We start from the raw sequence: 22,179 nt of genomic DNA, 5'->3' as shown, positions 1-22,179 counted from the left end.
TACTTTGGTTTGGTGAGCATCATTTTTTGTTATACATGATTTGGCAAAAGACCACAACCATAACACACAGTTGTCAGTGTATTTGTACCACTGGTGTTTGTCTCTACCTGCTGGATCAACTGGTAAACTGGAGAAAGACTAGTGACTTAAAGGTTTAGTGCGTACATTTTTTATAATAATGAACGTCCTTTACATTCAAGCCATTGCCAAATGAGTTGCTACAAAGCTAATTAAGACTTTCAGCTCCAGACAACTCTCTGTATTTCTCATTATGGCTATGTTCAGAAGATTGGGGCGTCCGGTGACTTTCCTGTGCTAAAACTCGAGTGAAGAAAATGACCTCTTCTGAAGAGTCTATTATGTTTTCTAATCCTCTGTGTCCTCCAGTGCGGTGTGAGGTCACGGAGGCCTTAAATTCCTGTTCTCAACACAACTACTCTTACCTGAATACAAAGCTTTATTCAACTCTCAACAGCAGCAAATGATTAGGAAAGACATGTCACAGCAGAAAGTTACATTATAATACTTATGTTGAACCAATTGTTTATTACAAAACCAATTGGAATTGAAATGTTTGTGCAATTACAGTGTCTAATCTAGGCGCACGTTTATACAAATGTTAGAGGAAACTGGAGTTAAAGTAAAACGTTTTGATCCTCCAACCAAACGAATGGTCTCTGTGCATCATTTACTTCGTTATTATGTGCAGGTACCCTATGGAGGGTTAAACCACCAGTTGTGTGGAAGGTTTTGCTGAGCTTTTGTTGTTTTGCACTGGTGATCTACAAGGACGCACATGGCTGACCAAATGCATATTACTGCTGATTCGAGTTATTAACTTGGAAATAGAACGGACACAAACTCTCTAGATTTGGTAAAAGTTTTTTTTTTTTCAGAAATAATACGTTATCAGTTATTGTTTACAAAATCAGAAACGGCTTTAACAGCCATGTACTGTAAGTTTGAACACATACAGGGAATTTGACAGTTTTTGGTGCTCTTAAAGTATACACAGAAATAGACATACAGCTAAAACAAGGACAACAAAGCTAAATGAGGTAAACATAAACAAAATGTTTGCAAAACGTGGTATTTCATTTGGCTTATAGGATATTTTATGACACTTTTCTGTTACTATCTTGAATTAAGCCAAATGTGCCTTCTTTCTTTCTTAGCTTTCACCCACATTTTACAGTTTTAATCTGTGAATCAGTTGTTACATTTGTCCCCTTATGTAACCTGATGTGTGTTTATAAACCTTGTCTATTAAAGTAACTGCAATGCATTTAGCATTTGTTTTTCACAGAAATTGCATCAGTGAGGTATTATTTTGCTATAAAGATATCCACACAATGCCATCCAAAAACATTTGAGTAATGTTACAGAAGTCTTTTTAGCAGACCCAGAACTCTTTTAGAAAGTATGGCCTCAGAGCCTCTACACCAAGCTTCCCATCTATAAAATCCTTTTAAATACAAAGCCTGCTTTCATTTTCAGATGGAAACCTGTTTGACAGGACTTTTAACCCTGCCGTGTGAACCGAGAGAGCTGCTTACTTAAACGCTCTCACTCTGTCATTTCTATGAACTTTATTGCAAAACCCCTGGTTAATGAAGTTGGGATTGTTTCCCATACACTAAATGCAAAAAGTTACCAAAAAGTCCGTGCTGTCAGCAGAATATTTGTTTACCTCAGCAATCCACTTGCCTGACCGGCATGTGCAGTATAGAGGAGCTATCTGGACATTCCTAACTTCCTTGTACTGACTATATCCTCTTCCAACTCAACATATATAAGTCTGATGCAGCTTCTTTCATAGATCAACACTCTCAACAGCCTCATACCTTTTGTAAATGCTGAATTAAGCTTTGAATGCCTGGAAATCGAGGCGAAAACATGTCCAAAACCCGATTTTCAACATATTTGTTTTTCTCTTTTGCTTGCTGCTTCTATTGCAGCAAAGCTTTGCCGACTAAACTTAACCAAGAGGCTGTGAACGACAGACCTGTGATCGGTAAGTGAAATATACTACTAGAGATAAAGAGAAGTTTAGGTGATACAAACATGTAAAATAGATCAAATCACTATTTCTAATCACTGTTTTTTTGTCCCCCAGGTATTTTGACTCAGATAGTTACAGATGAAGTCCTGAAACCTTTCGGTAGGACCTTTATACCTTCCTCCTATGTCAAATTCATCGAGTCTGGGGGCAGCCGAGTGATGCCTATCAGGTGGGTTGAGTCCTATAATGTTGTTTGTACCAGTAAAGATAGACCATACATATTTAACTGGAGCTTTATGAAATATGATCGGCCAATTTCAGTGAGCAGTAAGCAAAAAGTGTTAATTATAAATGTAATGGAGGATATTTCTCCCTATTAACACCAACTTTTTTTAATCTGCTGGACAAATGTATACAGGGTTGCTTTAGACAATCTAACTAATAAGTTATTTAAGGATGCATCGTGTTTGGAATACACATTACATTTGTATGTTAATTTGTAATTGTATCTACTGTCACGTCATCGTTGATGTGTGCGGCCTTTGTGGAAAAAGAAAAGGCTTTTTTCACATTTGATTTTTGTGCTGTCTAAACATTGTACAGTTATATAGTAAGGAATCATGTATTGTTTTGTTTGTCCACAGATTGACTCTTAATACTGCTGAATATAAAAAAATCTTCGAGAGTATAAATGGGTGAGCTCTACCGCTATAAATGTGTCAGAAGAAGAAAATATAATTCCATTCACACCTTAAATAAATACACTCTAAGAGTGTGATGTCTTTCTAATGATGTGATGTGTGTTTAGCTTGCTCCTCATTGGGGGAGCAGCAGATTTGGAGACATCAGACTTTGCCAGGGTGGCGAAGATTTTTTACAGTCTCGCTCTAAAGGTTAGTACAGCAGGACATTTTGTGGATGTAGCCTATCTTCTTTTTTTAATTTTAATTTTATTTTTCTGTTCATTATCTGTCTTTTGAATCTTTTAAATGAACAGAACACAGAGTAAATGTAATCATTTGTTGTGCTTGAATACAAAATGTAATTAACCTCACATTTAGGATGAAAGTTCAAGATTAATTGAATAATTGAACTTTTTACTCCAATACATTTTAGTAATTGCTACGATTGTACATACTTTGCATCTGTAGCTTATGCTGGCAAAACATACAATAAGCTCATTAAACAGTGAAGTTTAAACCAAATGACAAATGACAGTGTGTACAGCTGCAAATACCTTTTACTATTATTATTTAATCCGTTATATTTAATCTGAGATATACATACATACATACATACATACATACATACATACACTAATGCTAAGGAATCAAGCTTTGCACTGAGGACTAATATATTTGACATTAATAGTGTAGTTCAAAAAACTAAAAGTTGTGACTCTGTGTATTGCAGGCCAATGATGAGGGTGACTTCTTCCCCATCTGGGGTACATGCATGGGAATGCAGCTACTGACTGTGCTGGTGGCTGGTGAAAATCTGCTGGCTAACACCACAGCTGAGAACGTAGCGCTGCCCCTCAACCTGACAACAGGTTATACCTTCCTGCATTATTGTTGATATCTTTTATGTGTAATTTTTTTATGTTTGGCATTTGGGGAATAGGTCTAAATAAAGTGGAATGTTTAATTGTTTGGCAACATTTTCTGGAGAACTGCATGTACTGAATCGTACCACTTGGTGTCAGCAAATATAAAATCCGAGGTGTGTTTTGTGTTATAGTACTAATTTTGATAGACTAATTTTGATGAAACCTTGCATCTCCTGAGTTTAGTTGTTTTTCTGAAATAAATTTCTCCCTGCAGCGGCCAGCTCTAGTAGGATGTTTGAGGGTTTTCCCAGTGAGCTCATGAGGGCTTTGACCCAAGAACCTCTCACTGGCAATTTTCACCACTATGGACTCACAGTAGAGGTACAGTAGATTCCTCTGGTGTAATGTTTCAATGTACAGTATGTTTTACTTCCTGTTGGGTTTTGTTTTTGTGCTTAGAAATAAAAGTTAAGACTATGTGTTTCCCAGGGTTTCTGTCATATAGGACTGAAACGTTTGACTCAAAAGGACCTTAATGACACATGCAGTACGGATGTAAATGTATATTTGAACAATCTGCTTGAATCGGTCATTACTTCACCTTCTTTAAAAAGTGTATGAAAATCAAGACTGGATTACTCCCCCAGTGCCCCAAAACATATAGGTGCACAGTGTGGAAATTTGTCTGTGTTAATTTGATTAAATATGTTTGTCTGTTTAAATTGCAGCTGATATTGAGCTTATACGGCGCATATTCCTCAATTTAATTGTGTTTAATCAGATTACCACAGAGCACACCTAGGGACCATTTAATATTCCAGCACAATTAAGACTGTACACAGTGCACGGAAATCTGTGTATTTTTGTCCCGGAGCTTCCAGCACATTAATCTGCTCATGTACTTAAGATAGATTAGATAAACTTTGTTCATTCCATGAGAAAACAAGGTGTCACTGCATCCAGAACACATGCTTTTAATAGTTGCAATATGTAACCTAAAACACGTAGAGTATTATACAAAACAAATAATAATAAGAAAAGATAATACATGAAAAATCCCTACCGTAGTGTAATAAAACGATTGTCCTTTTAGACCTTCCAGGAAAATGAGAAGCTGCAGGGTTTCTTCTCCCTGCTGTCTACAAATGTTGCTGAGAACAAAGTCCACTTTGTCTCAACCATAGAAGGTTACACGATTCCTTTTTTTAATATTTATTTGAAAAACTTACAATCATTGCTTTGTAACAGAGTTCTAATATGTATTATTTTGTTTTGTTTGTTCCTTCATGGCAGGTAAAAGATACCCCTTCTATGGAGTACAGTGGCACCCAGAGGTGAATCGTTTTCAGTGGAACAGAAAGCTGATCTTTCCGCACTCCTCTCATGCTGTTCAGTTGTCTTCCTTGCTGGCTGAGTTTTTTGTCAATGAAGGTAAGATGACAAACACACAACATGAACAATATTGTTTATTGATCACATCACTAGGCATTAAATATCGTCATACCGTGGGACAGTAATAAAAACCTTTTACGGAAGTATCTTGAATAACTTAAGATTTAATTCATATCAACAAACCCTAGTATTGACAAGTGTTGAAAAAAGAGCTGATATTTTATTTTAACCGTATAAAGGTTATAATAAATGAACTCTGATATCCTTCTCTAGCCGATATCCCCATTGATATGATTCATCTGTTCTATATCTTTTATTCTAATCACATGCGTCTCATTTCTGCTTTTTTTTTTAGGAAGGAGAAGTTTACATCAGTTTGACAATCCTGAGAAGGAGGCCTCGTCACTGATTTACAACTATACGCCTGTCTATACTGGAAACTTCACAGGATATGAGCAGCTCTATTTCTTCTGAAATCCTCTAGTGTCAACACATGTACGTTTACTGTCTGTGGTACAGCACAACACTTTGTAGTGCTGTTTTCATTTTGGGGAAAGAGATTCAATTTGTCCAATGACTTCCTGTACTGATCATTGAGTACATTAAGAGTCATATCCACTGTATTAGATTATTATTTTTTAGATTTAGTAACTGTTTCTGAGCATTAGATCATGCAACATGATGTTCATCAGCAGATGGAGTTGTCATGTCAATGGTTGATGTTCAAATTTCCATTTTGTGAGATCTAACATGAACTTTGCTTCCATGTCAAATTTGAGATTGAAAGTTCATTGTTAACCTTGGGAATTTAACAAGTGAATAAACAATCTCACACTATAATCTCTCTACATTGTTTCCAAGGTCAAGAATTAACGTTCAGTTTAAATTATTTCATTATTCATCATCAATATTTCTCCACTTAATTATATTGTAACAGCATTTAGACATTCCTAAAGGGAAATTAAATGTAACGGAACAGTTAACTGAATGAATAAAATAATAATTTGATTTTTAAAAGACTGGATCCAAAGGGGCATTTAATTTGTAGTAGTTGTTAATTTAAGGGTAACATATTATTTATTTCTCTAAATCATGTTTTGTTTGTAAGTATAATTAAATGATAAGACCCTAAAAGGGACATTTGCAGAGGGGCAAATGAGAATTTACACCAAAAAAACCGTCAGGCCCTTAAACCGCATCTCATGGGTTTCCCCAGTGAGTAAATGCATTCCATCCTATAACCATTGAGGAAGAAAATGAGGTAAAAGCTCCTGAAAAAGCTAGAAAGTTGATTTATGAATTATGATTTTTGTTTTAACTTGCCTTATTGTTTTAGATTAGTTGTATACACCTGAACAAACTAGTGCTTAATCCAACCACCAACCAATAATGAATCATAACAAATTAAGGGCTGAATCTATGTATTTTATTGATTTGTTTACTAATTAGTCTATTATTTCATTTATTTAAGTGTTGCACTAAGGCCCAATAGGGGTAATCCGGACCTGTAAGAAAGAGTACTTGGAGTCATGATCTCAGTATTTTTGAGTCTTAGTCATTAATTAGCCTGCAAAACACACATGCATACGAAAATAGGAAACATGGTGGCAGAAACACGCACACAGACGCAGACCCAGGCGGCCAGCCGATTGGTCTCCCCTCACGTCAGTAACGTCTGCCGGGGCGGGAGTAGGCAAATCCAGCCAGTGCTCTAGTTTCTCACACAGATGCTGCTGCTGGGTCAGTGTTATGCCGTCTATTAATAAAAACCGAGTCAAAAGAACCACAGCGAGGAGGAGAAGAAGAAGAATAAGAAGGGGGAAATCCACATCACCACGTCTCCTTTTTTTCAACCCGCAGGGATGAGCCAAATAATGTGACAAAACCCCGCTTCAACTTTAGAAAAAACGCCTTTTATCCACCTTTTTATTCGTCTTTTTTTGACAGGTGCCATTGTCTCGTTAACCTCTCACACCACTGGCAGACAGTCAGTGACTGGACTCGGGACACTTTATTGCGGTGATTTGTCTGCACGGGCGGCTGCGGATTGATAAACACGAATCGGATCCCGCCGACAAGGACTCCCTCTGGTGCATTGATGCACCCGTTTCAGTGGTGTAACGGTGAGCAGTCATGTTACATTGTTAGGCCTCTGTGATACAGTGTGTTGAAGAGCCTGTTATTTTGAGTAGTATGAATCTGTCGAGGCAATGTTATAGAGCAAGAAAGACAATGTGTTGCACCTCATTCTGAAGAAAAACAAAATCACTTGGCTTGTGTGGTGCTGCAACTGTGACTTTAAAGTGTCCTACACTTCATTTTAGCACCCCCTATTTAGAATGTATAACCAGTAGACCTATGTAAACATTTCATTATGACACCCTTTAATAGTTGTAGAAGGTTTTAGCCCTGTAGTTGTATATAGGCTATAGAGTGTTTATAAATGTGTTTGTCAACAACTTTATGAATAGCAACATGGTAAAACAAAGTTGTAATAATATAAAATATGTCTTCATATGAGAAGTTATAATTGCATAGTAATACTATAAAATAAAACACACTTAAACATGTCTTTTTATCTGCCTTAGGAGCTGCAACGAGTAGATAACTTGATTAGTCAATTGATAAAAAATGAATCAGCTACTAATAATAGCTACTCCTTCTCAAATGTTATGATTAATCTTTTTATGTCATATATGACAGTAAACTGAATATTTTTAGATTTTGGACTGTTGATTAAAAAAGCAAGCTGATACGTCACACTGGGCTGAAATGATTAACTGAAAATATTTGGCAAATTAATTGATGGATAATGAAATTATACATCATAGTGTGTTATAAACCATGTATTACATACATTGTATACTGCTTATAAATGTTAATTGAAGTGTTTAATTGACGTGTTAACCACTTATTGATTGTGTTTTAAGTTACCTACAGTAATATTGTAATACTAATCCTTAAAAGGCTCTGTTTTGCAGTGAATAATGTGTTAAAACAGCAGTTATCTGAAAGTTTAATCAATTTTTGTATTGATTGGTAGAATAAGGGAGTGCCTAATCAATTCAACTCTTAATTTCAATCTAAATTCCTTCTTATGAAGAGCCCCATGTAAGTCATTGTGCTCTCTATGTAACATTTTGCCTCTCTGGGTAATCTTGTTTAGATTTTAGACTTCTATCTGCAGTTTCACACTTACACTCTTCTCAGCCTTGACCAATATTCTCCAAAAGCCAAAAAGTCTGAACAACTTTCTTTGTCTTGTTTGAAAACTGCTGTTTGTGTCCGGAGACGTGTCTGTCATGATGAGACCTGGTAAAGATGATGGATTAGTCAACTTATTTTTCTGTCTGGCTTTGCCTATTTGAGTGCAGCAACCACAGCAGCCTCCTTGGTGGACTGTTGGTGGTGTTCAGACAAGAACAATTACTCCCTTTGTGCTGCCCGACTCCCCTGCTATTCATAGGGGAAATAGTACACACAGACACACACACACACATGCACACACAGTATCAAAGAGTGACATTCTTCTGAAAAAAATGAAGCCTGATACAGCCACAGCTCAGCTCTGTGTGTCGGTGTATCTGTGATCATGCCTACAGTGTTTATACGTGGCATAGTAGGACTTTCATGCATGTATTTGGGAGTTTTTGGGCCCAACCTACTTTCTTCTTCAGCAGCAGCAGGCATGCTTGAGTGTCCTCCCCCCCCCCCCCCCCCCCCCCCCCCCCCCAATGTGAACCATTGAATATTTGATGAGAAGTTCTGTCTTAAATGCAAGCAGCAGCAGCGGCAGAAACAGCTTTGTGTGAGCACGGCGTATATAGGACAAAACCCTCGGCATCTCATAGGAGCTGTCAGGGTACGTTGAGGTATTTTACATCTCCATCAAATCCCTGAGGGACTTTCCTTCATTTCTTAACAACAGCAAAAGAATACGTCTGACAGCTGAAACTTAATACGACCAACTCAGATTCTCTCAAAATGAGAACTTTTGCTATAGCCTTCATATACTCTTAGCGCCATTGGCAGGGTTGCCTTCTGAGTGTGCCAATATATAGGTCAGTGGTAATGCAGGGCTCCACCCAAAGCAAAATGCCACATATGTAGCTGTCTGCTCTAAATTCATACAAAGGTGGAGGAGGAAAACATAAGCTCCAAGCCATACAGACAGACAGTCGTAACATCACACACACACACACACACAGACTTTTAAACAAATGACCCATATTTGGTTAGTGCAGCAGCGTCACAGGTGATTTGTGCCATCAGCTGTGCAGTGACATGAATAGGAACATATAATCCCCCCCTTGTTGCGTGTGTCTCTTTGTCTTTGTGAAGCAGATTGTTGTACACGATGTAATGATAATGAAGAAAATTAGGTCTACATCTACTTATTTGTCTGTTGTTTTTTTTTGCATATTCACATCCTCACGTGTCCAGCTTCCATTGTGGCCACTGAGGTCAAGCCCTCCGTAATATATGAATATGGAGGTGCTAATGCCTAAAGGGAGTTTTACATTTAATGATGTTCGGTTTTGGAAAAGTTGATTCTTACTAAATATCCAACTTATGTTTTGGTAAGAATAGGGATTTTCTGGCACAACTCCACCTACTGTCATTATGAGGAAGAGTGTAAAACTATGTAATTCAAAAGTCTAACAAGTAAAGGTACAGGAGTGTTAACAGCAATTTGTACTTAAAGTTTCAAAAGTAAAAGTGCTCATTCTGCAGAGAAATGCCCCCCATGACTGATATATATATATATATATATATATATATATATATATATATATATATATATATATATATATATATATATATATATATATATGACATTTTTAGATTTGTACTACTGAGCTGTGTAGCTGTTTGAGGTGAAGCTAGTTTTTAACTAGGCTACTTTATATATAGTTACCGTTAGATAGTTTAATACAGTGGTTTCCACTAGAGATAAGCCAATGTAATGGACAATATTTGCTCATTGCAGATATATATAATATGGGGTTATACAGTATGTCAGAAATTAAAAGGTATTTAGTATTCTCCACTACAATTGCATATAATGCAGTGTAGAAATGCTTTAAAATTACATTTAGATCAGTAGATCAGAGTGTAAAAACATATGATTTACATAATAAAAGGGGAAATATGATTTTCTTTTTAAATGTTGAGAAAAGTTACAGTTCAATTTTTTCTTAAGAAAGTGAGTGTTTTGAGTCATGACCTCTTTATTTGTAAGATCCTAAATGCATAGACCACAAATGTCCTTTAGTTTGTGTTTAATTTTCAAACGTCACGTCTCTGGTAGTGATAACCTCTCACTGAGTGAAGTCATATAGCAGTGGAACTTGAATGGGTAGCCTCGATAAGTGGAGCATCACAGCTCATTCAGAGAGAGTGGAACTACGAGGCAGGAAGTATTGATCCTCTCATTCTGCGGTCACTTTCCATTATGATGTGGAAGAAATGTTAAATAGAAATGTCAATGTGTCACTTTTGCGCCCGGACTGACTAGACATACCACGATCTATAAAAACAACGTTGCTGCAAAAAAACTGTACTTATCACGGGTTTGTCCATCAGTTCATTCTTATGTTCATTGTTCCATCCATTTTCCATCCATTTCTCTGTCAGTCCACTTATCCATCATTCATCCATACTTCTATCTATCCATCCATTTTTTAATTCTTATCACCCATTTAATTGTCCATTTGGCCATCTTTGTCATTCCATTTATGAGTCCATTTATGAGTCCATCCCTTAGTCGGTCTGTCCATGTATCCATTCATTTGTCCATCTTTCAGTCCATTCTATCCATCATCCATGTGTCTGTCTGTCCATCTATTTATCCATCCATATTTCAATTCTTCATTCCATCTAACAATTATTGATCTTTCTGGCTGTCCGTCCATCTATATATTTGTCCATCCATTATTCATCCTCTCATATATCTGTCCATTTCCCCACTCCTCGGTCCATCCATCTGTACATTCATCCATCCCTCTATCTGTCCGACTGTCTATTATTTTATCCATTCATGTTTTTTTTCATCTGTCCGACCATCCAACCACCTGTCTGTCTCTTCCTCTATTCATGCATTCATCTCTCTGTCCTTCCATCCGTCCGTCCGACCATACGTATATCCCCCTATATAGTCATGCATCCATTTGCCATTCATCCTTTCTTCCATTTGGTCATCCAAAAAAGAAAAAAAAAGAAGCCAGTCTGAAAGCGCCTTAAATCTGCATTCTTATACTAATGGCTAGCAGGGGGCGACTGCAAAAGGGATGGCCTCAATCGGTACTTTCAAGTCTTCTACATTACAGCATAATGTTAATTCTGTAAATTAAAGTCCCATTTAGAGTAAAATAGATAAAAAAGCAGGACATTCTTTAGGGCTCGGCTCTCTTGTGATTGACAAGTCGCTACCACAGCAACCTTTCAATCAGGATGGTCATAGCAATGCCTATCCATGACATTTAAATGGCATTTTGGGTGTTGTCCATGTTTTCGTCTTTAACTTTGATCCTTTCACAGTGTGTTTTCAGTCAATCAAAGTGAATTGTCACATTTTGTTGGCCTTAAAACATCAGGCTTCTGATGCACCTTGCTAGCCAAGCTAGCTAGTTAGTGCTAGTGTTAACTGGTAACTTAGCGTTTAGCTTAGGGCTCCTCCCCAGTTCCACCCTCTTCTCCAAATATGGTCACTTCTGGTTCTTAAAAAACGAGATGGTGATGGCCAACATGCCAAATTTTATCCTCCAAAACAGTAGCCCACAAAGAAATGGGTGACGTCACAGATGCCACATCCGCTTCCTTTATACACTAGAAAATTCACACCTACAAGCAATTTAGGGTTTCCAGCTGACCTGCTTGTCTTCGTACTGTGGAAGGAAACCGCAGCAGAGTCACAGGAAGAACATTGAGACTTTATACCAAAAGTAGAAAATTAGGAAAGGGGAATTTGTTTCTGGCAAAGGTCGTAAATGTGCAATTTCATACAGTACAGTTTGTTTCTACCATAATATTAGTTGCTGCCATGTGGCTTGAAAGACTCTGAATTCGTTTATTACTGATTAAATGATTAAACAGTACATTTCACGGATTTCACTCAATAAGCTGCTGTAGTGTTTGATCAAAATGAAAACATGCAGACTCTCTTGACCTTCTGACGCACACAGCCTCCTTTTCCTGTACTGTGGATGGGTTCATATCAGCAGACTGTGATGTGTCCTGTGTTAGCCCTGATTCACTATCACTCACTGGGTTAGTGTGTCCCTGATCCCACAAAGCCCCCTCTCACAGGCAGATACTGACTTCTCATTACTCATGCAGACACACAAAAAACAAGGGTTCTCTCTGTCTGTCTATTCTACGACTATTTCTCTGGATTAGTGTCTCCTTTGAGATTTGGGAAATTATGTTTCTCAATTTATTTATGGATGATAAGTAACATAAGGCAAACACTGCATAAAATACTGTAAACTGCGCACATATCCAATGGTTATGGCCACATTTCTTCTTCAATCCTCCCCCTCCCCCGCCTCTCTACCTCTGACCTTGACTGCAGACAGCAGTGCTACAGTAATAATCTATTTCATGGTAGAAGAAATAACACACAGGAGTGTATCGTCACAGCATGAAGGATGAGTCAAGGGGGGGGCACCTTTAATGAGAATACCATCTGTTTAAAATGGATCACGCTGCAAAGTTCTCCCTAAAAGCACTCAGTTCAAGACATGAAAAGAGTCCTTTTTAGTGTATACTGTATGAATCACCTCCTTGTACAAGAATACAGATTTATGAAAAAAAGCTTTCATGCTGCCGTTTTAATCAGATTGCTCTCACTGATTCTTGGAGTGTAAGTGGAAACTGAGGAACAAGATTTAATCAGTGTTTTAGTAAATATAGAATAAAAAAGGGTCTGAGTAAATATAATCTTTTTGATCTATTGCTAACTGTTCTCGTCTCTGCCTTTAAATTACACTGGCATTTGAGACAAAGAAGTGTGGATCCGCCGTGTTATAAGAGATACAACCATGTTGCTTGGATACTGCTTTAAGAATGTTTTTCATGTACAATTACATCACAGAAAAGGACTCATTTGCCATCACAGGAAAGTGCAGTGGTCGTCTTTCTCTACCTTTTTCCCACAGCCTTTGTGTCTGTGCGTGTGGATGCGTACGTGCATGCATGTGTGTGTAGCTACAATTTCTAACTGCCATTAGAGGCAGAAACAACTGCAGGTCTGACCCTCAGCTGTCCATAAATAGTAAGAGTACTTGAAATATTTGTGCAGTTGCATTCAGTTGTGTTTGGAGACATTGCAGGTAGTAATGTCAGACCATAATTTTTCTGCCTTTTCTAACATACGTCTTCTTGGAAATATATTTTAAAATCTTTCCTCTGCCTTTGTTTAGAGTGCTTCTGTGGTCTGGGACTGGTTTATTCCAACAAGTCGTGCACCATGCCGCCCATCACCTTCCAGGACCTGCCACTTAACATCTACATGGTCATTTTTGGGACAGGCATCTTTGTCTTCATCCTGAGCCTTATCTTCTGCTGTTACTTTATCAGGTGAGGGGTGACTAAAACAGAAATATGTGATTGAAAACAAGAAATGTGTGGGAAAAAAGACAAAGGGTGTTTTTTAAACCTATACTTTCTTTGCTCTGGTTCAAATCAATGGAGGAGCTGGTAAACTTCCCCTTGGTTAGATTTGTTTTCACACCAAAACAAATATTCAAGCAAACCAAAATGCATCACCTGGCTACGGAGACCTTTAACCTCAAATTTGCTGAGTAGGTAGGTCAGATCAAGGTTGGATCGTGTTACCATCAAACAGCTGCAGAATTTGTTTGTGACCGAATTGAGACCACTTCCTATAAATGGTTCTGGGGTGATTGTTTTGGGCTGCACCCGAGTACGATTTCTGTGTTCAGATCTGCCCAAACAAATTGTACCAAATGGGGGAAAAGAACAAGAGTGCTTTGTAAGGCCGTAGTTAATAACCATTTGTTAATTTTATGAACTGGCCCATGGATGATGTCACTAGTTTAGCAGGTATACTTGGTCATGGGAATCACCAAAGTTATTATGATTTATCTTCTGGGGGACATGAACGTGTGTACCAAATTGCATGGCAATCAATCAATAGCTTCTGAGATATTTCAGTCTGCAACAAAGTAGTGGACACTACTACCAACACGTTGCCATCCCTAAAAACAGTAGGGAGGGTGTAAGTGTGTGTGTATCTGTGAGAGTGCAAACAGTTAAAGAGGGGAGTAGGCAGGAAAAAAAAGAGGAACAGGGTTACTTCTCCTGCTGTTTTCTGTAAACTCCCTGATGTGCTCAGGGGGCGTTTATGTCTGAAGGACGGGATATGAGGCAACAGGAAGCCGCCCGTCACAATGTGTGAGGACAGCAGCGAGGAAAACTGCAGAGAGTCTCAGAGTAAACACAACCTGAATAGCACACAGTCGGAGGACACAAAAATTCACGCATAAATGTCTGCAGTGTTCTAAATATCATAAGAAAATGCCCACACCTGCAGTAGGGTTTGATTTTTATCCTGAGGTCTCTCTGTATTTGGATACCTGACTGGGCTATGTTCAGTTTTGTAAATGATTTTAAATTGCCGTCAGAATCACCTCTGTTATGAAAATGTCAAGAAATAAAAAAATTAAAAATGGCTGATGGATGAAGACATAAAGATCAGTCACAATACAAATCCATGTCGCTAACAATTAGTAGCTGGTATCCAGGTATGCTGCGCTTTTTGCTCAATTTTGTGCTTTTGTCTTCTATGCAATTAATTTTTCGCTATAAATACATATAAATGAATTCTCGCAGCAGCACCAAGTTACAGAGATGACAACCTATCAATTTTTAAGTTACTTTAAATCAGTTTAAACAGTTTATTCAGTTGCAGTAAGTAACTACCTGAATTATTAAGTGTTTCTCACTTTCGATGAGCTCACACAAAATACTGATAATACGAACAAGTAAAGGCTTTGCAACTACCTGAATTAATCATGAATTGCAAAGTGCTTATAAATATATTAACACAATAACTGCCCATTAGTGTATGTCTAAATCCTTATATGCATAAATACATGCATACATGTACATCTAAAGCGTTTGCTCATTATTTACTTAATGCTTTCTTAATGAGCTTGACAACTTATAAATAAATGGTTTGTAATTTACATAATAGTGAATGTCATTTATGAAGTATGAAAATACAATCATTAAACACATCAAAGATTAGATTATTAATCCTAAACATCCGAATAAAACTTTCATAACTGTTTATAAATACCATACTAATATGTAATAATGTAGGAACAATGTTTATAAATGATGAGTTAAGTATTTACTGATGCTTAACTAATGCTTCATAGTGTGTTAGTGTTACCAATGTTCCTAACTTGTTTGTGCTGCTCCCAAGTGCCCAACATATTAGTTATTGCAGGTGTAAACATACAATATGTGATTTATTTGGCCGCTAGGGGTCTTTCAAACAAAACAATATCAAAAGATGCAGTTTGGTGACATCATGGTTCATTGTCATGCTGGAATAGCCATCCATGACCTATTATCAATGACCCGGCTGAGGGAAGGAAATGTTCACCACGTCCATCGTCCCCTTTGATGCGGTAAAGTTGTCCTGTCCCCTTAGCAGAAAAACGCCCCCAAAGCATAATGTTTCCACCTCCCTGTTTGACGGTGGGGATGGTGTTCTTGGGGTCATAGGCAGCAATCCTCCTCCTCCAAACATGGTGAGTTGAGTTGATACCAAAGAGCTCCATTTTGGTCTCATCTGACCACACACTTTCACCCAGTTGTCCTCGTAATCATTCAGATGTTCATTGGCAAACTTCCGATGGGGATGTATATGTGCTTTCTTGAGCAGGGGGACCTTGCGGGCACTGCAGGATTTCAGTCCTCCATGGCGTAGTGTGTTACCAATTATTTTCTTGGGGACTATGTTCCCAGCTGCCTGACTGGCAATGGTCTGATTGATTGAATGCTTCTTTGGACAGGTGTCTTTTATACAGGTAACAAGCTGAGATTAGGACCACTCCCTTTAAGAGTGTGCACCTAACCGATAACATTCTTCTGATTGAGAGGGGGTCAACTACTTATTTCCCTCATTAAAATGCCAATCAGTTTATAACATTTTTTTCTGGGGTTTTTTGTTGTTATCTGTCTCTCACTGTTTAAATAAATCTACCAATAGAATTATAGACTAAGCATTTCTTTGAGGGTGGTCAAACGCACCAAATCAGCAGCGGATCAAATACTGTTTTCCCACACTGTACACGCATTAATTTAGTAGTAGTAGTGTGAGATTATTTAACAACGCAATCATTACCTAGAGAAAAGAAAACCTTACAGGCACATTTCTGTCATCATGAATGTTTTGTTTTGCCTGGTCTCGGCACTAAGTTGACCATCAACTCTGTCATAAAACCTTGGATCCTTCCTGTTTCTCTTAAAGCACTCGCCTATGAATCATAACCAATGAGTCACTTCCTTTCAGCCCCATTACCATGCTGAAAGTAGTCTTGGGTAGGAGCGTGCTTGTGAATTAATTTATAGACTGGCTAATTAATCATAGTGCATATTGAGTGATGAGACTCGGACAGGCTCACTCTAAATCGTGTGTCAGTGAGTTTAGTTCACTTAAAAATCTAACTCTATATTCAACTGGGAGATGTCCTCCTTTCCTCATACAAAGCAATAATATCAAGTTTTTTGAAAAAGGCTTTACACAGCAGTACCGGCAATGTGCAAAACAACAAGCGTGCCAAAAGCACTCCAAAAATATCACATCTTTAAAGGGATACTTTACCAATTAGCATTAAGCTTTGTATCAGTAGAAACTTGGTAGTATTTTCGAATGACCGTGCTTCCCTCTCTCATGTCCCCCTGATACGAAAGATAGCTGCATTGTGTGTCTAGAATAAAACCTCTGATGATGCAAAAATTGTCATTCTGCGTCATCAGAAGCTTATGTATTTATTTATTTTGTCTGCTGTTTGTCTCTAGCCTCTGGCCAAAAATGCCTCAGATGATGCAAAATTACAATTTTTGCATCATCAGATGTAGACTATCTATTAAATTAATTAAATCTGTCAAACATTCTAGGAACAGTAATTCTAGGAACAGACATCTGGCTTATAAAAGAGTCTCTGTAGTGCTGAAAGAGTTTACTTACAACAATAAATGTGAAATTATTGTTATGAGTTTAGTGTAGCACTGGAACAATTATAGACTTTTACTGTATTTAATTGTAATAAATAAATAATAAATAAATAAAGTCTGACCAATCTCAATCTCAATCTCACTGTTGCTTTGTGGATTTCTACATCTAACACATTAGTAAACATTAGCAACATTGTTTTCCAAGTGTTTGAATAAAGTCTGTTAAAATGTACCCATGAAATGGCTTGTTTGGAAGTTTTTTTGCATCTATCGTTATATCATTCACACCGGTTGAATTCTTTGTTACTTCATACAATAAGAACTTGTCAGTATGTGAGGATTTTTCTATTCTTGCAGACCAGGCACAATAGCTGAGCTGAAACACTGAAATCTCCGCCACTTAACATCATTCTCCAGGCATGCATGGGAAACCTCAACACATGTAAAACGTGTATCCTCACATTGTTCTGCATGGAGGATTGTTAGCAGCAATCAGCGTAAACAATAAACCAAGTGACAAACACAACGAATAACTGACATTTCCTTACTTTAAGCAGCAAAACATACTTCTTTTTTTTATTTATTAGGGGGGATAGGATCACAAATAAACAGTCATCTTTCATCTCACATGCTCTCACTGCATTTAGTTTCAGGCTCAAATCACAGACAGTGATAGACATTTGTGTCTTTGTTTAGGTGTGTAAAATTGGGAGGCCAAAAATAACCGCCTGAACAGACGCAGCTCGCCAAGTGATAAAGATCTCCTCTCTATTGTTGGCTATAAGGGTGGTGCAGGGATTCAAAGACGCAACATACTCATTAACCGTGTTTGTGTACATGTGCATGGTGTGTGTGTTAGCATTTGCGTGTAGTTACTTCAGTGTGTGAACAATGTCTGTGTGTGTGTGTGTGTGTGTGTGTGTGTGTGTGTGTGTGTGTGTGTGTGTGTGTGTGTGCGTGCGTGCGTGCGTGCGTGCGTGTGTTTGTGTGTGCTTTCATGGTACATGTATTTGTCTGTGGATTTGTTTGAAAGGAGTTAATAAACTAATCGTACACAGCTTCTGTTACACACAGTCCCGTAAATTAACCACACTACTTTTAAATCTCAGCCTCTCCTATACCCAGCATCTCCTATATATAGACATTTTTATCTCTTAATAAACAAGTGGAAAGTGGTAGAACTAAGTACATTTACTCATGTACTGTACTATATGACCTTAAGAATAGTTTACATTGAATGCCAAAGTGCATCATACTTCTTCCACAACATTTCAGATTTCAAAATACAGTATTATAGCATTTAGTCCTCTTTTAACTGTTTTATTTTATTTTTTATTTTATTTTTGTCCTCTTTTAACTGTTGGGTAGTTTAATACAAATATTTTGTAAGACGATCATTTGATTGATCTGATAGATTGAATAGATAGATATGATTTGTATATAAATTCACATTCTTTAAAGTTATGAGTAACTATCGCGGTCAAATAAATGTACAAAGTACAATAGTTCCCTCTGAGTAGGTGGAGTGTAAGTATCATGAAATGGAAATACTAAAGTAAAATACCTCAAAAGTGTTTTATGTACAATACTTAGGTAAATGTGCTTAGTTACATTTCATCACTGACTTACTTTAATGCAAGATTTTCTACTTTTAAAGGCTACTTTGTAAACAATCTGAGTTCTTGAACATAAGTACATGTAAAGTATGGTTGACTGACGGTTGTCCAAATTGTAAACAAAGTTATTTATGTATGTATTTCTCTATTGATCCACAGCAAACTACGACACCAAGCCCAGAGTGAGCGGTTTGGATACAGAGAGGTAAAGCCTGATGCTAATAATATATTTAAATTTAAGCACCCTTTAAGTTCTACTTATCGTAAATAAAGAATCTCTCTTACACATATTTGTCTTTTGTTGCTGCACCAGGTGGTTTTAAAAGGAGATCCAAAAAAGTTGAATCTTCATGGGGTAAGGATGTAATTTACATTTGCATTGTACATAAACACTCAGCAAAAAACTTTATGTTAATTAATGTAACTTTATGTCCCTTAAAACTTAATGTGAAACAAAATACGCAAACATAATGCATTATAATTGTATCAAATGTCATCCTCACTCTTTCCTGTGTGTCATTCACGCAGCAGACGTGTGCCGTGTGTCTGGAGGACTTCAAAGTGAAAGACGAGCTGGGAGTGTTGCCATGCCAACACGCCTTTCACAGAAAGTGAGTTCAGAAGAGCACAGAGGAGTCTTTCTCTTTCTCTTGTTACCATTTTGCACCTACATGGGAAAATGATCATGTTTGATTTGAAGTTCGGTGATTACAGAAATTGCCTGCCAGACAGCAGGTAGAATCAGTGGTAACACCTTGTAAGCATTCCTGGTGTTTATTAGTTGTCTAAAATTGTGATCAACATCCATCAGGAGGGACTAAATGAAAGAAAGGCATAAAGAATAAGGACATGGATTTATTTGACTTAATGTGCACAACAGGAAAAGTAGTTTCCAGAGATGGTTGTTGTTGTTAAACATTCCTATTGGTCAAATGGAAAAACATGAATAACCTCAGTCAGCTGATGCAGTTGGAAGCAGGAAAAGAGAGAAAAATATAAGCATGGAAATAGTTTTCCAGATTGTTTGGAAACCAGATGCCAGTTTAATAAGAAGAGATCAATTGGACGTGTATAACAATATTTATTATCTATAAGTCCAATTGTAGACGCAAATAATATACTCTTACTAACCAGTTTTACTTTTGATACTTTAAAGCTATAGTATGTAGTTTCTGTTGCCCCCCCACCATGGGGAATTCTTTTTTAATGGGATTTTGGGGGCTAGGACAGATGAAGACATAAAAAGGGGAGAGAAAGGGGGAATGACATGCAAAATGACTGCAGGTCAGAGTTGGACCCGTGCCTGCTGTGTTGAGGAGTAAACTTCTATATATGGCCGTGTGCTCTACCAGGTGAGCGGAATCATGATCTATTATATGTTCTCTTCTTATTTCTCTTCTGTCCGTCATCTTCTGCATAGGTGTCTGGTAAAGTGGCTGGAGGTGCGCTGCGTCTGCCCCATGTGCAACAAACCTATAGCAGGTTCCCCTGAGCAGCACCACAGCATAGGGACTCTTTTGGATGAACTGGTGTAACCTCTCAGCTCCTGCCAGACTGGGTGGGATGGCGGCGCCCGGGCTAGACCAGCTGATATAAATTAGCAACCAACAGAAGAGGGACACGGTTGCTGTTACACCATCGGGGTAACCTGGCCACCACCCCCAGAAAGGGTCTGAAGGATGCTGTTGCATAGCAACCATCTCAGAGATTGCAACACATCACTGAGATGGCGTCTGAGAGATTATGTCCAGCTGCCCACACATCACTCCACCACATCACTCCACCACTATTCTTTCAAGATCCCCCTCTTTACTTGCTCCATCACAACTTCTTTTGTTGCCTCCAGTCAGGTTAATGGCACCACTGAAGAAGAGTTTCATTTTTCACGGCGTTGTGGACAAGTGAGTGTTGAAGGATGACAGCATTGGGCAGGAGGCACTGATCACCCTCTTGAGTATGTGTGAGTGTTAATGTCACTGTGGTCACTGATATGAAATTACATCAATATTGGCTGAGGTTATAAAAACTCTTGCTAAATTCTTTCAAACAAGAAGTTTGAACACGAAGCCAGAGAGAAAATGATATTTCCAAATCCTCTCGCACAAGAATGTGTTGACAGAAGCTACACTGCTAACAAAACAATGAATTATTAGCGTTTATAAAAATAAAACAAGTAGAACAAGGGTTTAACAAAAATAGAAAGAAACGTCCAGAATGGATTAAATAATACTATGGTGAAGACACAGACAGGGTTGATTAAAACAGCTTTCAAGGAAATTAAAAACATAAAAAAAGGTTTGTGCCTAAGATTATGAACTGAAGTCACAATGACTAAAAAAATGATGTAAAAGGTGGATTCAGGTGTCATCATTGGGACATAAATTGTTCATATTAGAAAAAACAGCTCAAGCTGTAGTCCACATGTAGCAAAGTCATCAGTATTTACATCAAGTCAAACCAATTAATTTTTTAATGATATGCAAACCTGTTACTGATGTGTAAAATTCATGTCGGTGCCCACCTCTACAGTGATATCATGTGTCTTCTACGTGTAGTTTTTCCCACTGGGATGTTTTATTGTCCAGACATGTTTTTTACTGTGTTAATATAGATGAAAGCAACTGACGTGTCCTGCCTTCCACTGTAACAGTTATTTGTTGTAATATGTTCATGTTTTTAGATACTGCACTTTAAATTCACATAAAAACAAAGCCTTTGTTCTTCTAAAATGTTAGACTAAGGTTTGGATGGAGCACTTGTTTTCATGTGTGGTGAATCTTTTATAAAAGTCTGTGAAATATCTGACATTTTGCTTTATCTGAAGAGACGGGAAGCAGCAGTGCAGAGCCTTGTTGTTGTTCTATGAATTCATCTGGGAAGCAATGTATATCTCACTTTCATACATTTCTGTGGGATTATTGCTGATGACTCTGCTTTTGCATTCCTCAGTCATAGTTTTTGTGTGTGTGTGATTAACAGCTATTCAGAAAGCGAAACACTGCCTAAAGTTGAGCACAAAACTCACAAAAGCACATTGCCCAGATACATAAGTTCCCTGCACTGTAATTAAACGCCAAACACCGACATGTGAGGCTGTTGAATTCACATGAGTCTGCGTGCCATGAAAAGAAAAATAAGATAATGTGATTTCTTTACTCTGATTCTGGCCACATTCCACATTTTGTAATCCAAACAGATGTAAATAACTTCAAACAATAATAAATACAGTTGTCTGCTTTGTTCAGCTTCTCTTGGATATATCTGTGTAGTTATGTATCTGCTGCCATCATCTGGTGAAATACTGTATGAAAATGTACTATCCATCCATCTTTGTCCGCTTGTCCGTTATGGAGTCGCGAGGGGAGCAGCTCCAGCAGGGGACCCCAAATTTCCCTTTCCCAATCCAC

The 22,179-nt window shown here is 37.7% G+C and overlaps 2 protein-coding genes across 3 annotated transcripts; both read left to right on the top strand.

Moving 5' to 3' along the window:
- The first annotated feature begins 1,438 nt into the window (after positions 1-1,438).
- On the top strand, positions 1,439-5,503 carry LOC117944298 (gamma-glutamyl hydrolase). The gene is made up of 9 exons (XM_034870942.1): positions 1,439-2,014; positions 2,117-2,231; positions 2,647-2,697; positions 2,811-2,895; positions 3,416-3,554; positions 3,826-3,932; positions 4,645-4,738; positions 4,845-4,982; positions 5,299-5,503. The coding sequence occupies exons 1-9, from the start codon at positions 1,873-1,875 to the stop codon at positions 5,415-5,417; spliced, it is 990 nt and encodes a 329-aa protein (XP_034726833.1). The 5' UTR covers positions 1,439-1,872; the 3' UTR covers positions 5,418-5,503.
- A 1,152-nt stretch (positions 5,504-6,655) lies between these two features.
- rnf122 (ring finger protein 122) lies at positions 6,656-22,016 on the top strand. Of its 2 annotated transcripts, none has more exons than XM_034870950.1 (6): positions 6,656-7,066; positions 13,367-13,523; positions 18,932-18,977; positions 19,086-19,127; positions 19,304-19,383; positions 20,193-22,016. In XM_034870950.1, the coding sequence occupies exons 1-6, from the start codon at positions 7,042-7,044 to the stop codon at positions 20,305-20,307; spliced, it is 465 nt and encodes a 154-aa protein (XP_034726841.1). In that variant the 5' UTR covers positions 6,656-7,041; the 3' UTR covers positions 20,308-22,016. The 2 variants fall into 2 exon arrangements, with proteins under 2 accessions (XP_034726841.1, XP_034726840.1); XM_034870949.1 differs by having other exon boundaries at positions 19,301-19,383.
- The last annotated feature ends 163 nt before the right edge of the window (positions 22,017-22,179 follow it).

Source organism: Etheostoma cragini, chromosome 5 (assembly GCF_013103735.1).
Source record: "Etheostoma cragini isolate CJK2018 chromosome 5, CSU_Ecrag_1.0, whole genome shotgun sequence".
Lineage (NCBI taxonomy): Eukaryota > Metazoa > Chordata > Actinopteri > Perciformes > Percidae > Etheostoma > Etheostoma cragini.
The sequence above is the reverse complement of the archived record's forward strand: the minus strand, read 5'-3'. Positions and strand labels throughout refer to the sequence as shown.

What these genes read in the sequence shown, in the direction of transcription:
- rnf122 (XM_034870949.1), top strand. Translation starts at nt 7,042, where the DNA reads ATGCACCCGTTTCAGTGGTGTAACG. An exon ending in CCCGTTTCAGTGGTGTAACG is followed by an intron (nt 7,067 to 13,366) that starts GTGAGCAGTCAT and finishes GCCTTTGTTTAG; the next exon opens with AGTGCTTCTGTGGTCTGGGA. An exon ending in AAAAGTTGAATCTTCATGGG is followed by an intron (nt 19,128 to 19,300) that starts GTAAGGATGTAA and finishes TCATTCACGCAG; the next exon opens with CAGACGTGTGCCGTGTGTCT.
- LOC117944298 (XM_034870942.1), top strand. Translation starts at nt 1,873, where the DNA reads ATGCCTGGAAATCGAGGCGAAAACATGTCCAAAACCCGATTTTCAACA. An exon ending in ATCTTCGAGAGTATAAATGG is followed by an intron (nt 2,698 to 2,810) that starts GTGAGCTCTACC and finishes ATGTGTGTTTAG; the next exon opens with CTTGCTCCTCATTGGGGGAG. An exon ending in TGAGTTTTTTGTCAATGAAG is followed by an intron (nt 4,983 to 5,298) that starts GTAAGATGACAA and finishes TTTTTTTTTTAG; the next exon opens with GAAGGAGAAGTTTACATCAG.